Below are 16,251 nucleotides of genomic sequence, written 5' to 3'. Positions count from 1 at the left end.
TAATTTTCATTGAAATCCAGTTGGTCCTTAATTTCAAGTTTGCCTCATGAAAAATAAGCAGTAATACAAATAGTTTCTCAAGAAGACAAAGCCATCTTGTTCTTTAAGGACTGGAATGTGAAATGGTTTGCTGAGAAATGGAATATTTCTGTGTTGAGGGGGGTGGTAGCAGTACTTTGGTGTGGCCACCACAAAATAATTGACCTCTAAGCTCCTGGTAAATTACTCAAGCACACCTTGAAAAATAGAAATGCCACATTAATGCATATGCACTACAGAAGAATCTCCGTGAGAAACATGCCATCGAAAGCTGTAGTGGGGCTGGGATGTAGCTCGGTGGTACAGCGCTTGCCTAGCATGCGTGAGGCCCTGGGTTCGATCCCAGCACCAAAAAAGAAAAGACAAAAAAAAAAAAAAAAAAAGAAAGCTGTAGTGACTCTTCAGTGACAAGTGGCATCAAGGCTATAATGCGTGCTGTGTCCCTTTCTGTCCAGCATGTATTTGTTTGCGCTGGAGAATCCGAGAGGCAGATTGCTCACGTCTGCGCGTCTCTTTTACATCCTGTAGACCGTTCACACAGTGTAATCCAGCTCAGATTTACACATTTCAGCCATTCTGTCCTCCTTCCCTCCTACACTCATCACCCTAAGCATATTTAGTCCCGCACTTACAAAAAAATGAGTGTAGCATTTATTCATAATGGCTGATGTCCTTTACTAAGTTTTCTTTCTGAAAAACTCACCAGTGTCAGGACTGATTTGCTACTAAGACCCCTTGTAATCTACAGAAATCATTTGACCTGAATGTTATTATTTGATGTATTTTTAAGAGAGCCAATGTTGTGATTTATCTGTATTTCTCAGGTTCAAAGTTCTAGCTAATCAGTACAAATCAATATACCCTACTTTGGAAGTAAACATTGAAGGTGAATTACAGAAACTCAAGGTAATGCTTTCTGTGCTCTTTAATACCCTTTAAAAAACTAGTTTGCCAGGACTGGAGGTGTGGCTCAAATGGTAGAGTGCCTGCTTGGCAAGCATGAAGCCCTGAGTTCAAACCCCAGTCCCACCAAAACCAAAAAACACTTGTTTGCCAAATTGACTTGTAGATCTTTCATTCATTCTAGTTTTGTATAAAAATTGGTAAAAGAAATTTAACAGTTATTCCTGGACATGGCATGTTTGAGTGACCTCACACCATATGGCTTAGACAAAATATTAAATGCAGAGCAAGAATAATACGTGAAAGCAAAATTAAAGGGACCAGGCCATACAGCTTATATATGGAATTTAGCTTTTATTCTGGAGATGATGAAAAGCTGTTGGATAATTTTGAGCAGAAAGAAGCCTAGGTTTGCATTATATAGAAACCTCTGAAAGCTACTAGAGTATAGGTCAGCAGAGGGACAAGAATGGGATAACTTTAAAAAGTCAGAAATGAGAAAGACCTCCAAGAAACATTCTAGATGTTAGCTACTAGAATTTCAGTGTTTTGATTCTTGCTTAGACTAGACTACCGGTTTTTGTTCTGCTACGCAATAAGCATTTTAAAATTTATTACCAGCAACTTGGAAATATTCCTGTGCCAGAGCATGGGTGTGACTTGTCAGTTCTGTTTACCAGGGTTCCACATGAATGTGAAATGGGTGAAGAATAGTAAACAGAGCTAGGTAAGAAGATTCTCACGGGTGATAAGTGAAGAACCAGGAGCAAGGGAGGTGACATAGTTTTCATTGTAGCCATGCAAAAAGGACTGCAGTAGGAATAAGCAAAAGATTGGAGACTAGAGGCAGGGAGGGGCCATCCATTGATCTGCGGGTACACGGCACTCAGATAGGGTGAGGAGATTGAGGGACTTCCATAGGTGGAACTAGGTTTTACTGCAGTTGTACTGTATCCCTTAGAGAAAGAAGCTCTTGTGTATGTTACGTTTTTACTTGAATTCTAGATTACACACTGTTATCAGCACTTAATGTAGTCTGAGAAATTTTTTATGTTCACGTGGAGACGCTTTGTAGTAATGGCGTGTGTGCAGTGGCAAGGATGGAAGCGGGAAGTCACCAGCTCTGGCATGCGGGCAGTACACCTCGTGGCCCTCCGCACATGCGGGTGATTGCAAACTTCAGAGTTCTTGGATGTATGGATTAGATATGCAGCTTTTCAATACCTCACAAAATTTTAAAGCGCCATGTAATAATAAATAGTCACTTCTTTTTATTTTTCCCGCAAGCTGGTTTATGAAGTGTGGAAGGCTTTCATCACCATTTGCAATAAGGTTAATAGAGACTCCCTGCTGCTGAGCCGCAGCCCAGCCCTGGTATCTCTGTTGTTGTTCTGGACCTAATGTCTCTTTGTGGTTCTGGAGAATTAGCATGAAAGACCAAAGCTAACCCAAACGTTGCAGTAGAATGACCCTATCACCAGCTCCTTTCTACTTTGCATTGGTCACTTTTCACTATCATACAGTCAGGTAACTTATACGTGTACTGGTTATATTGCAAATGTATTGGTGTACATGGAAACTGGTTTTTGTCTTTGTGCATAGGGTTATATGGAAAAGATTAAACCAATGGTGAGAGATGGAGTTTATTTCCTAAATGAGGCCCTACATGGACCACCAAAGAAAATCTTGGTAGAAGGTGCAAATGCAGCATTATTAGATATTGACTTTGGTAAGTGAGCTATGACCCCTAGGGAGCCTGACTGAGCCTGAAGTACTTAAGCCACAAATAACCAATGCCAGCACAGAGGAGCTTTAAAATGATGTCTTTAGCTGATGCTTTCAGGAATGACGATAGACATTTATCATCTTATGCCAAGGTTTTTTTAAAGGATTATTGTGGAGAACAATAACTGTGTTAAGTTTTGTACTTCATAAAAAAAAGAAATAATTTAAATTCAGTGGGCTTGGGGTTCTTAAATTGTGAATTTCATTAGTTGGTTTGTGATTTAATTCAAGGCCTCATTTCTCTGGATCTGGGAGATGATAAGATGAATTCTATGAAAATCTTCATCTTTAACCTTTCTTTGCAAAAATACACATATGATTCAACATGAGTATTCTAAGATCTGTATACTAACTTCCTGTCCCTGAGCATGTGACTTTCTGGGTAGGCTCAGAAGATCTCCTCCATCCTTAAAGGTCAGTGCTTTACTGACCACCTTAGTTTGCTGGTGGCTACATTGTTGGTAGTTACACTAAACATAATCTCTCACGGTTATTCTAATTGTTCTCAGCTCTTGCTGATATTTCATTGACTTTTGACTATTGTAAACCAAAGTGTATTTTTGTTTATAATAGATATGTGGTCTTGATACCATAGTATGCCTCGCCAATCTGGAAAGAAAACAGAGTATCTAACTAGCAGAGTGAGCAGTTAGGAATAAAGGGGAGGAAAAAGTATCCCACTCTTAATTGTTCTTTAATTTGGGGGTTATTCCCTCAGTAGAGATCAAAATCTAGAGAAATACTGAAAACTGCAAAATTTTTGGATGTTCACATCACTTCAGGTTGCTGCTGCACCTTCAGTACTCACATCAGGGAATCACATTGGGTTGAAATTAATGGAAGTTTGTTAACATACGTAGATGGGTTTCTGCATTAAGTTCCTCGCTGCCTATTGAGTGAGTACCCACCATAGAGCTGAGGTAAAGCATGTGCTCAGGGTACCTCTCCAGTGGAAGCAGCCCAGCCAGAGCTCTGGCCACCTACATTCTAGTCCCATTGCAAAGAGAATCAAGACTAAAATATTGAGGCTTTGAGAGGGCAGTGACAGTTATGGTCAAGTCTGTCAGATACCTAGCGACACTCAAATGCACTATTTTAATGGTAATTCTATTTTAAAGTCTATATGAAGATGTGCTTATCTTAATGTTTGTTTCTATTTTTAGGGACTTACCCATTTGTAACCTCTTCAAACTGTACTGTTGGAGGTGTTTGTACAGGTTTGGGCATGCCTCCTCAAAATGTTGGAGAAGTGTATGGAGTTGTGAAAGCTTATACCACTAGAGTTGGTATTGGTGCCTTTCCTACAGAGCAAGACAATGTAAGCCTATTTCTCAATAAAACCAACATTAAAAGTATAAAAAAAATGTAGTGCCCTTCCACGCCCTTTAATGAATTCTGGTCCCCTGTGTCTTTCACTTCATTTGCCAGGATCCGTTAGATGTGTTTGCCTTATAAGTTTCAGGAAACACATCAACCTATAATTACTGAATTTGCTGATATCATCTATTTTAATAAATATTAGTGACGTGTGTTAGTCAACTTTTCCACTGCTGTGACAAATTATTTGAGAAAACAAAAGGAGGAAAGATTTATTTTGGCTCATGGTTTCAGAGGTTTTAATCCATGGTTGCCTGGCTCCCTGTTCCTGGGCCTATGACAAGGCAGTGTGTCATGGCAGAAGGACATGGTGGGAAAGCTGCTTCCTCATGGCAGCCAGGAAGCAGAAAGGGATAATGTGAGAGGAAGGGTCCAGGGGTTAGATACACTTTCTAAAAGCACACCTCCCAGGGACCTACTTCCTCCAACCAGCCCCCACCTCCTGATAGCCCAGTCAGCTGTGAGTTCATCACTGGTTGAATTCATTGATGTTAGTGCCCCATCACCTCTCAGCAGCACCACCAGCTGGGCATCAAGCCTTCAGTACACTTCATATCCAAACCATAGCAGCTTCTTTGTAGGCAGCATTCAGTTGGGTTTTTAAATCTGTCAGTCTACACTTCAGGAAACTACCTAGATTGAACATTGTAAAAATACTGGTATAAAAAACAAATGCAGCCCAAAGTGGATCCGTTTTGCCTCCCACAGATAGAAATCTGTCATATCCATGGAATTCTTCCTTTGGCAAAGTTATTTTCTGAAAGATATTTATCCAAAGAGGCTTTGGCTTAGTGTATAATGTATAATAAAATTCCACTAGATTTATAGCATTAGAATTCTAATTCATAAGTTCTGTTTTCTGTTGTCTAGGAAATTGGAGAACTATTACAAACAAGGGGTAGAGAATTTGGTGTAACTACTGGAAGGAAAAGAAGGTGTGGCTGGTTGGATCTTGTTTCACTCAAATATGCTCATATGATCAATGGATTTACTGCGTGAGTATTCTTCACAAACAAAATTATTTCAGGAACTCACAGGACAGTTGAAGACCACAGGTTTAATTTCATGGAGTAAAACCTTAAAGTAGAACCCTAGGAGAAAATTGAAATTGTAGTTACAAGTAGAACTAGATCAAGGTACAGATGAAGGGTTCACAAGAAGGACCCTAACTTACCTTCCTAGTTGTCTTTCCAAGGTCAAGGGAAAAGTATCCTGACAGTTTGCAGAGTAAGTACGGAAGATGGCAGGATAGGTAGGCAGGCAGGTCGGTGGATGTATGGATGGGTAGCGAGCACACTGTGTGCAGAGGGAGGCATGCTCACTCAGTGCACCAACTTAACATCTCACTTCTTGGATTCACATCTCAGATCTGTGCATTATGCTGCATTATGACTGGGTGAGTTAATCTTTCTGCGCCTGTTTCATCCTCTTTGAAGTGAAGATAATGATACTGTCGACGTCATAGGGCTGTTTTGAAGATGAGGTGAGGAATGTAGTGAGAGCATAGAGCACACTGCCTGGCTCACTCAACCAGTGAAAGTGATTGCCACTAATACATTAATATGTAAATAAGTGTCTTCCTCTCTCTATTCATTAGGCTAAGCTTATAGCAAATAAAGGATTTTAATAAAAAACTTGTGGACGAGAATTCCAAACCTAGTATTTTATTTAATTTCCACAAACTTTCCCCCATAAAACTTACTTTCTAATGAGCTTTTGGGGAAATTTTGATGTATTATAAAGAGATCCGTGATGTATAGTTTCCTCACGCTGACAGTTTCTGCTCAGAAGAGTGGAGGTGACGGTAACCAGAGTGAAGAAGTGAGGGCTGTGATCATCCCCGTGAAACAGTGAGCTCTGTATCCCACGGCTCAGTCACAGTGTGCCCTTAACCACGCTCTGCCACCTTCCCACAACTCAGGGTTGTGGATTGGCCGTAGAACGCTGAGCAAGAGTGTGGAGCCACGAATGAAAGAAAGCCTGTTGTAGTTGCTAGAGAGCATAACAGAAGAACAAACGTCAATATGTTTTCTGGAGTTTCGTGTGTGGCACATTCTAAAATATAATCCTAACCAGTTTTCAGAATTGCTTTGGAACTTTGACCTTTGCATGAATTTTCCTTTATTTCCACATCAGTCAGATTGTATAGATGTTAAGAGTTCCCTGTTTTAACATTGCCTTTTCCTCCAAAATTAGGTTGGCCCTTACCAAATTGGATATTTTGGACATGTTTACAGAAATTAAAGTTGGAGTTGCTTACAAATTAGATGGTGAAGTCATACCTCATTTCCCAGGTACTCTTTTTTTGGGGGGGCTGTGTCTAGAGTTTTACAAGATGGATGTATTAGGACAGTTTGATAAAGCTCTTGTACGTAATTTACGACATTGCCACAGCCTTGACTTGCTACTTGCACTTTTATTAACAGTGCATGTACGTCCACTTGTTAGCGTTTGGTTCATAACTATTATCCATCTGGGTGCTGGTCACATCAAAAAGAAGAATCACAGCAGTGCTGCCGCTGAGTCTTCTCTTCCCTGTTTTGATGATAACTTCCATACACAAGGCAGGTGTTGTGGCAAATGCCTGTAGTCCTGGCTACTTGGGAGATTGAGGCAGGAGAATTATTTGAGCCCAGGAGTTCAGGGCCGGCCTGGGCAGCACAGCAACGAGGAGAAAACAGCTTAATGGAGGGAGCAGCAGGCTTAAGAGAAAAACCCTTGCTTATTGTGGCGGGCTGTCTCTCAGCATTAATGCACACTGTCTGTCAAGTCCTGCACATGGTTTTCTCTGCCCTCTTTTCTGTGTCTGAAGTATGGATGTGGAGACATTTTATCCTTTAGGCAGTTGGCTTTTTTGCGGGCGCTGAGGGGGCCGGACTGGGGCTTGAACTCACGGCCTCTACCATCTGAGCCATGCCCTTATCCATTTTTGCTTTAGGCCTGGTCAGCTGGACCATTATTCTCTTTTCTGCTTCCTGAGTAGCTGATTGACAGGGACGTGGTGCCACGCCCAGCTTTTACTAGTTGAGATGGGGCGTTGTGAACTGTGTGCCCAGCTGGCCTTGAACCTTGATCTTCCTGAGCTCTGTCTCCTGAGTAGCTAGGATTATAGGTGTGAGCCACCAGGCCCAGCTAGAAATGTGTTTTTTGAGGCATATCTTTAGTCACAGGGTTTCTTTGGTTACTCGGAGAATGTCATAAATGTTTCCAGATTCCAGAAATAGAGATTGTTGATTTTTTATTTAGGTGTCCAATAAGACTGGGCATGTGGCAGTTGAAGGAGCATTGGCTAGCTTAATGAAACTTGGTAGTCTGGTATGTTTTATGACATCCTAGACTATAAGTCCTTAGAAGAGAAATATGTATTGTTTTTCTGTTTCACTTACAGAGAAAAAGTATCTATTGACATTGTAGACTATTACTCACTTGAAAAACTGGTTGTTTGAATAAGTGTAGTAAACATATTCTGGTTGATAATGCTACTTAAGAGTTACTTAAACACTGAAGCACTAATCAAATACAGTGACACATGGAAGGATCTTCTATAGGGAACAGTACAGCAAATTCCTTTAAATAAAATATTAAAAACTACAAAACAGATAACACTTGTCAATTTTATGAAGTTTTTGTTTGTTTTAAAGCTGAGTTAGCTGGCTAGGTTCCTTCAGAAACACTGAGGTAGAGATTTGCATCTATATTGGAGAATGTTTTCAGCAACATCACCTATGTAGGGAGCAAAAGAAGTAGTTAGTGCAATCAATCCAAGAGAAGCTGGGGAACTAGGGTAGTCCTTTCCAATTGTCCTAAATTGTAGCAAGTTCCCAGAACTTTGTGCCAGTAAGTGAGGGCTGCCTTTGGGTGCAGTAGCTCCCTTTGTCCAAGGACAGTTCCTGGTCGGGGACTGAGCTGTGAATCCTTGGCTTGCAGCATTCCCTCCTAACAACAGGACACCATACCGCAATATGGTCTACTCTTGGGCTAGTTAGATTTATTTACACTGAGAATAGTTCCTTCAGGTTTCTGATAAGTTTCTTTCCTAAGTAACCTTTCTTACAAGAGGAAGGTTAGCAATGTAACTTGTTCTCTACTGGGCTATTTCAGTGGGAAGCATGAGTTCCATTTATCTTTAAGAAAGGCAAGGAAAGTTACCACTGGAAGAAGTAATGGCTGATAGTCAAGAATGGGTAGGGCTGTTGTGGGAAAGGATAGGTGTGGCATTGAGTGATACTTGGGTGTCCTTTGACATTCCTTAGCCCTTCACTGGCACTAAAAGTTGAACTAATGGGCCAAGGTTGAGAAAGTACATGGTGAGCAGACTCAGACCCCCTCAGGAAGTAGATCTGGAGCTCAGTTGATAATTATCACCCTCTCTACTACTGATTCTTGAATCCCCCACCCTCAGCTAACACATGTACTGGTGTAGGGGGTTTACATAAATGCTTTAATTTTTCCCCATAATAGGTCAAAGAACCAATATGGGGGTTCTGGTAAACCAAGTATATTTGTTCCAATTTTTTGTTTGGAAACTAGAAAAAATGACCAGTGGGTGAATCTGCGAACCCAGTAAAGTCACAGTGGGCTGGACTTAGGCTAAGATACCCTTTATAATCTGGTCCCGCTATTAACAGGGGTGCCATGATATCAGCATCAACTTGAATCTTGTATCTAACAGTCCCCAGAATGACTAGGTATTCCCCTTTCCTCAGTGTATGGAGGAGTAGCACTACTATCTACTGGTTGTTACGTTGCAGTCTAGCCTTATAGGGGATTAGCCTCCTAGATAGACATTGATGTCCAGTTGGGAAAACTAGTACAGATTTAGAAGTTAGTCAAGTGGTCATTGTTTTTTGTTGGGACACTGACCCCAGCCCTTTAATAATCTGTTCTTTACTTCTTTTTCTTTTTTCGGCAGTTCTGGGGTTTGAACTCAGGGCCTCAGCACTTGCTAGGCAGGTGCCACTCTGCCAGTCCTGTTTTTGGGTTAGGTATTTTCAAGATGGGGTCTCTCATACTATTTCCCTGGGACTGGCTTTGAACCACGATCTTCTTGATCGCTACCTCCTGAGTAGCAAGGATCACAGGCATGAGCCGCAAGTACCTGGCTTTGACTTCATTTTCAAAGTAAAATTTCTTTTCTAGACTACTAACTTGTTGACTGGTTCTTTCTCTGATGGCAGATAATCTTAGCTACCATGCTCACTGTTACTCATGGTAGTTCTTAAACCCACCTGCTGCTGAAGGGTAGCTGCCCCTGTCGCGCAGTCTTTGGGGAATTGTGTCATCTCTGTTGCTGTCAGGGTTGGAGTCTTGTGGTGCATCTCCTTCCATTGGCCATGCGCTTTAGAGCAAAGTCAAAACCGAGCTGTTTAACAGTACTGATGCCCTTCTCACCACTCACTCACTTTGAACTCAGTGCTTTGCACTTGCTAAGCAGGGGCTCCACTGCTTGAGCCATGTCTCCAGCCCCTTTTTCTTTGGTTACTATGGAGATAGGTTTTCACTTTTTGCCTGGGCTGGCCTAGAACTGCCATCCTCACAATCTTAGTCTCCTAAGTAGCTAGGACTATAGGCGTGAGCCATTGGTACCTGGCCCTTAATCTTTCTTAATGACTGAGTTTTTTTAATTTATATTAGTGACTTTCTTTTCCTTTTAGTCTGATATCTGGACCATCTTGAGTCCTGTTTCTCTTGACTGTTCTATTCCTTAGTTGTGAATCACTGTTTCTGTGCATAATGACTTTGGTTGACTATTGGACATTGTGGATAATTTATTGTAGAAACTGAGATTCCTCAAGAGTATTGATTTCTTATTTTATGGGACCATCAAATTGAGACTAATCCTTCTGAACTTGTATAACTTGGTTTTATGTTTTGTTGATGTACTTATAGAAAACCCAAGATATTCTCCAAAAATCTCTGACTTGGTAAGAGTCAGTCTCCAAATTCTGTCTCCTCTGTGGACCTTGGCAGAGCTTTGTGTTAGACTGCATTGTGGGGGTGTCTGTAGTAGGTTTTACTCGAGGGTGTGGTTTTATTCTTAAGGAACAGCCTTTCTGGTGTCTTAGCTGGATGCCAAGAGAGTTCCCAAAGTAAAATAATGAGATCTTGCCAAAGTCCAGGAGTGCTGGAGCTCCTGTGAACCTGTCCTTTCCACCCTTGACCTCTGGAGTGTTGGTCCTGCCCATCACATACAAGTTCAGCTTTAGCCATGGTGTTTGTTCTTGGACTTCTGGGTTGGCTGTCTCTACAGCTCCCTCTCTGCTGCCTGGACCTGCTGATTCTAGCTGCTTCTGCTTCTCTAAAATCTGGTATTTACCTCCTGAGGTTAGTGGAGCTGCCATTTTCTGCTGATGCCATTGTCCTAAACTTTGGTCAGGAAATTTCCCCAAGGCAAAGAATTGAATGGTTTCAAGGACTTGCTTGTAAATTTCCTTTCTGTCTCTCAAGAAATGCAGTTTTGTTTGGCCTATTGTCTGGCATCCTAATAAGAGCTGTCATATTTTGAGAGCTAGTGTGGAACAGTGTATTTCATCACTGCTAGAAATGGAAGCACCAGTGAGTTTCTTACTTCCCTGTACTGTCTGCCACAGCAGCTCTGACATAACCACTTGGTCTGGGTATCACTTTCTTTCACCTTCCTAGCATGCTCCTAGCAGTATGTTGATATAGGAGCATCTCCCTCCCATTCCAGTATGCTCTCTTACTTAACTTTGGGCTGCTCCTCTTCATGAACGTGTGCCCGCAGGGCTTAGTTCCATACATACTCTTGGTGCTTACTGGTAATGTTGGCTAGGTGCTGCAGACCTTGTGGATCTGGTCCCTTTCCTCTCAAGTACTTAATTAACCAGATTGTGTTTGGACTTGGCCCTTAGGCACTGTGTAATGAAGAGGGAAAGAAAAGGTAGATACAAGACAGGCCGGTGCTGCCCTGTGAGGTAGAGGCCTTTGCGTCATCTTTAAGCAGGGGGAGTCATAGCATTAATCAGCAGGAAGCAGTGGGACATTCTATAGCCCCTGAGTTTCAACTGTGTCAACATAGGTGTCCCAGCCAATGTCTCAGGGTCAGTCCCATTTTCCCAAGTAGGTCTCTGATCTTGTCATAGCAGATTTGCAAATCCAGCACTCTCTGGAGTTCTCCTGTGCCATTGACTCCTGAACCCAATCCTTGCGTTTTTCTTCTCTCTGCTATGAGATGAGATTCTCTCTAGATGATGCCAGGAAAGGCCTCTGACTTTCACATTCTGCTGTAAACCAGTGGCAGACCCTCAGTCTTTCATTGTCTTTCTCCACTTCATGACGGCGCTCATCAGGAGCCATCTAGTCCCACTGTCCACTGTGCCCAGTTCTCCGTGTCTCAAGTACTGCCATATTGCCAGTGATTCACTCTAGCATGGCTGCCAGTTCACCTCCCAGGAAGGCTTTACAGCTGTTCTCCAGCAACTCTGCCTACCACCCGTGATGGTCATCCCTGCCAGCCAGCTGGCCAGTGATCCAGCTCTGAGTTCTTATTTTAGAGCTGCCTTCTCAAACTTGGCACCAGCTGTCTTAGATGGAGTTTCCTAGGAAACAGACTGCTATAGAGATTTGCACATTGGTTCTTAGGAGCTCTGAGCAGTGACATCTGTGAGAAGCAGATGAGGCAGAGAGAGAAGTTGAACTGCAATGTAATTGCATAAAAGGCCCTCTGCTGATCCCTTTGGGAGTTCTGGAGCTAGAATGGCCCTGCAGGGTTGTCCCAAGTTAAAGTAAATGACCAAGTCCTCTGTACTCCCACACTGACAGGCATCGGCTCCCTTGAGTGGGGGGCAAGTCCTGCGGAGGCTCTGAAGTGAAGCTCTTGCCCTGCCGTTGATGGTGCCTGTTCAGATTCCAGCAGGGGTGCAGAGAAAATCACCAGGTGGAATAATTAAGAATATCTCAGTGCAAACAGCAGACTTCTCAGAAGGTTGCTGTGTATAAGCCTTCTTCTGTGCGGCCACTGTCCTTGCTCAGACTCAGTCAAGAGTGTAGAAACTCAAAATGCTCTAAAAGCAGTTTAAGTTTGGCACCAAAACCTGTCTTGAACTCTGTGGTCTTTCTATACTTAGAGGGAATAATCACACTTGGCTGTAGAGATGTTTGTTTACAGAATGTTCCCCTAGGTGTGGTATATGTACTGTTGTTACCTTTCTAAAACATCAGGAATTCTAAATTTTAACTTTGGTAAGTGTGAACTTTGTCAGAAAGTCATTTGTCAATAGGCGGTACATGTCATGAACCTTTTTGCTCCTTAACTTTTAGCAAACCACGATGTCTTAAACAAAGTTGAAGTTCAGTACAAGACTCTCCCAGGATGGACCACAGACATATCAAGTGCAAGGACGTTTAAAGAGCTACCTGTTCATGCACAAAATTACGTGCGCTTTATCGAAGATGAGCTTCAAATTCCGGGTACTCTATCAACAACCATCTTTGCTGCTTCTTTTTTTTTACTCTTCCCACCATTCCCACCCCTTCCTGGTGGTATTGAAGATTGAACAAGGTCTCACGCTTGCTAGGCAGACGTTCTACCACTTGAGTCACTCCTGCAGACCTTCTTTGTCTACTTCTAACTGGCCTTTGAAGTAAAGGCCAAGCTCATTGGGCTGATGGAGTGGCTCCAGTGGTATAGCACTGCCTAGCAAGTGTGAGGCCCTGAGTTCAAAACCCTGTGCTGCAAAAAAAAAACCAAAAACCCAAACATCATTATCAGTTTGTAGAGCTCTCATGATTTCCATGAATGTTCAGGAAAATATAAAGTGATAAGTGATATTTCTTAAAGTAAGTATAATACTCATCTTAAAATAAAATGACTCTGTCTTTAATTCTGTTTTTTACCCTGTGACAATCTTATAATTTCTGCCTCTCAGTAAAAATTCTCTTATGTCTTCACCCTCACCAAAAAATGTCTATTTTTTACATTTATTTATTTACTTACTTATTTTAAGTTACCCACCCTTGAGAGTTGGAGGAGTTTCTTGAAGAGACATTAGGAAGCAATAGGTACAGAAATGAGGGAACATCATTAGGTAAACATGAAGCAAGAATAAAGAACGGACAGGACCTTTTAAGATGGCTAGGGAGTCAGGCATGACAAAGTTATATGAAGTCTTGAGATGGCTTTTTATCCTTTTATTTGCATTGACAGAAGTTTGGAGACTAGAAAAAGCAAAGTAGATACAATCTGTTACATACTTACTCTGAGTCTGTACTGTGGTTCATTTCAAACATGGTTCTTGTTTTCCGTGTTGCAGTGGCCACTCACTCCCAGCTTGATGTCAGATTTAGTAAGCGTATTTACTTTCTGCTCTTAGTCTTTATTTTTTGAAATATGGTAAGTCTAACAAGGACTTCTGTAAAATACCATAAAGGCTCATCCTAACAGTACTCCAGCAATTCTGCAAACAGTATCAGGCAGTGTGGTGCACAGTCAGAGATGCTTCTTATGGTAGGCAGTTCCCATGGCATGAAAGTTAAAATTGTAAGCTCTTCTAAATATTTCTACTTTTTTGAGTTATAAAAGTTATAGTGGCACTTCACTATCTCTTTAGCGTATTCCATTTATCAAAGATGCTTTTCTAGTTATCAAGAGCTTGACCAAGTTTGTTTTTTTTTGGTGGCGGGGGGTGGTTTGGCCGTACTAGATGTTGAACTCAGGGCCTCACACTTGCTGGGCAGGTGCTGTACCACTTAAGTCATTCCCCAGCCCTTGATCAAAAGTTCTTTATGTCTCAGCAGCTTTGGACCACTATTTTGCTTTCTGAGTCATCGGAAATTAAGAAAGTGTAAATATCGTATGGTTAAAATAGAATGGTGAAGCAGGCGGCCCTGTGCTAGATCTTTACTGTGTGTCCTGTTTAGAGAAGGGCAGTCTGCTAACCAAGATAGAAACAGCAATGGCATGGGGGGAGAGCTAAATGGCAGTAGGGTGCTACCATGTCTTCATCCTATAGCCCAAGCCCACATGAGGGAGCTGCCCTCCTCACGGTGTCTGTTTTGTTTTCCAGTGAAATGGATCGGTGTGGGTAAACCCAGGGAGTCCATGATTCAGCTCTTTTGAGGATTGCCAGTGGCTCAGGAAGCACTCCTAGAGAGACAGGGAGAAGCCTTCCTTAAGTAATTCCTTCATCACCTGCAAGTCCATGAGTAAGGACGTGGAAGTGAGTGTGTCCAGGCTTTCGGAGGACGGCTGCCGTGGACAACTGCCGAGTCATTGTCGCTCCTGCTGCTCTGTCAGTGTGTAGTTATAGGAAGATCCTTGTCACTTTCAATGGCGTTCTCCTCATTCCTGTCATTGTGTGTTTCTTAGTTTTTCCCTGAGTGAACAGTAGTAACAATTAATGCAGTTTTGCACAAATATTTTTACATTCTGATCATTCAGTTTGTTTCTTTTCATAGCCTTTGCTGTTAGAGAAAATGATGGAAAGATAGGGTTCTGTAAACTTTTATGATGCTGTACTTTCTGTTTAAGTTGCAAACTGTTTATTTTCTGCGAGACCATTGTAAAATTGGGCTTTGGAGCAGGAAGGGTTATTCACAGGTCTTTTAATTTGTACAGAACGTACTTCTCTCTCCAAGTTATTTAATACATTCAATGTTCAAAGAGAAAAGATGTTTCCCCAAAACAACAACCTTAATGTTAAAAAAAATTAGTCATTAAAAGGCCTGTTATGATATTTGGTGGATATTTTTCTTTAGTTCCAGACATTAACTGAAATGTATTATTTTTCCTTTTTTAAAAATCATACATTATTTCTAAGTCCAGTGGACTGCTTTTTCAACATTGTGCCTGCCAGTGTACCTCGGGCCCATGCAGTGTCCAGGGAACTCATACTGTTGGCCATAATTTTGACCATGCCTTCGTTTCTCCTTTCTGGGGGGAGAAAAGGTATTATTTCGACAGTTAGGCTTAACATACCGTGTTGCAGATTGTTCTTCCATGAATTGAAATGTTTAAATTAGGTGCCACTTAAATTTATTTTATTATACCATCAATAGCTGATTAAAAAACCAAATATTTCTAGTATGCTTTGTGTATTGGGTTTTTTTTCTGGTAGTAGTTATACCGTTGTAACACTCTACATACTTTATGCTAGTAAAACTAGAATAAAGGAAGACCCTTATCTCTGCAGTGTGTGGGGACAAGGTATGGAGAGGTCAAAACTAAAATCTTTTATCTTCATATATTTTTTATTAATAATTGGTACCTGAGAAGTTCTGAAATAGGAGCAGCTTCATTGGACTCAATAGATATAAACAGAGGTGATCTACAAGCCCACTGCACATCAGCGATGATCTATATGTAAAATAATGTATAGTAAGTTCTGTTTATCATAGTGGAATCAAATATGTTCTTGGCTATAAGCATTGCATTATAGAAAGACTTTCACTAATGGCTCAGAAGCAAATATAAAGAATCCATTTTTCTTTTCAAGTAAGGAATGCTTTCTTCTTTTTTGAGGGGGAGGTTCTAGGATTTGAACTCAGGGCCTCATGCTTGCTAGGCATGCGCTCTACCATTTGTGCCACTCCTCCAGCCCTGAAGTCTCATTGATGTTATTTTACTGATTTTCAACCTCTTTGGATAAGTGTTTGTTTCTCTTTAAAAGTGAGAAGTGAGCTGTTTGTTCATTAGTTGAGAGATAGTGTTTTTCTTTTCTTTTTTTCTTTTATGTAGGAGAAATATACCTCTACAGATTGGCAGCTCTAAGAACTCCTTTATTAATGTGGCATGTTGTGGCAGTGTGTTCTTTGAGATCCTTGATAACTATGAGATTTTTACTGAATCATGTGCGTGGTACATGCCACCTTCTGCCGGGTGTTGGTATACAGTGGTGATACTGAGTGCACAGTCTCTTTGAGATTCATTGTGGGGCAGTGTGTGTGGAGGACACATTTCTGAATGATGTCAGACTGCAGTAGAAAAGTGCAGGGTGCCATGGGCAGGAGCCTGATGGCAACGTGGAAAGGTTTTGGTGGGTGTTCACCAGAAGTGGGGTCATGTGCAAAGGCCCTGGAAAGAATCTGGGAAGTTGGAGCAACTGAACCAAATGAGCAGGGGCTGAGGCTGGCAGCAAATTGAGGGAACACTGAGCCAGACAACCAGAACATGTTTCGTGTGGAAGAGGA

At 41.6% G+C, this 16,251-nt stretch overlaps 1 protein-coding gene and 1 non-coding gene across 2 annotated transcripts in view; one reads left to right on the top strand and one right to left on the bottom strand.

Moving 5' to 3' along the window:
• The window catches only part of Adss2 (adenylosuccinate synthase 2), a 39,486-nt gene extending 24,338 nt beyond the window's left edge, over window positions 1–15,148 (top strand). The window contains exons 7-13 of the mRNA XM_020185269.2: window positions 864–945; window positions 2,545–2,671; window positions 3,891–4,045; window positions 4,975–5,099; window positions 6,301–6,398; window positions 12,385–12,534; window positions 14,130–15,148. Coding sequence (XP_020040858.1) covers window positions 864–945; window positions 2,545–2,671; window positions 3,891–4,045; window positions 4,975–5,099; window positions 6,301–6,398; window positions 12,385–12,534; window positions 14,130–14,182 — 790 coding nt within the window. The 3' untranslated portion in view covers window positions 14,183–15,148. The remainder of the gene's footprint in view (window positions 1–863; window positions 946–2,544; window positions 2,672–3,890; window positions 4,046–4,974; window positions 5,100–6,300; window positions 6,399–12,384; window positions 12,535–14,129) is intronic.
• A 643-nt stretch (window positions 15,149–15,791) lies between these two features.
• LOC141414142 (small nucleolar RNA U109) lies at window positions 15,792–15,929 on the bottom strand. The gene has a single exon (XR_012439226.1). It is a non-coding gene; the product is annotated as a small nucleolar RNA U109 (small nucleolar RNA).
• Window positions 15,930–16,251: the final 322 nt, after the last annotated feature.

Source organism: Castor canadensis, chromosome 11, assembly GCF_047511655.1.
Source record: "Castor canadensis chromosome 11, mCasCan1.hap1v2, whole genome shotgun sequence".
Lineage (NCBI taxonomy): Eukaryota > Metazoa > Chordata > Mammalia > Rodentia > Castoridae > Castor > Castor canadensis.
Note: the sequence above shows the minus strand (reverse complement) of the source record. Positions and strands in the feature narration are given on the sequence as shown.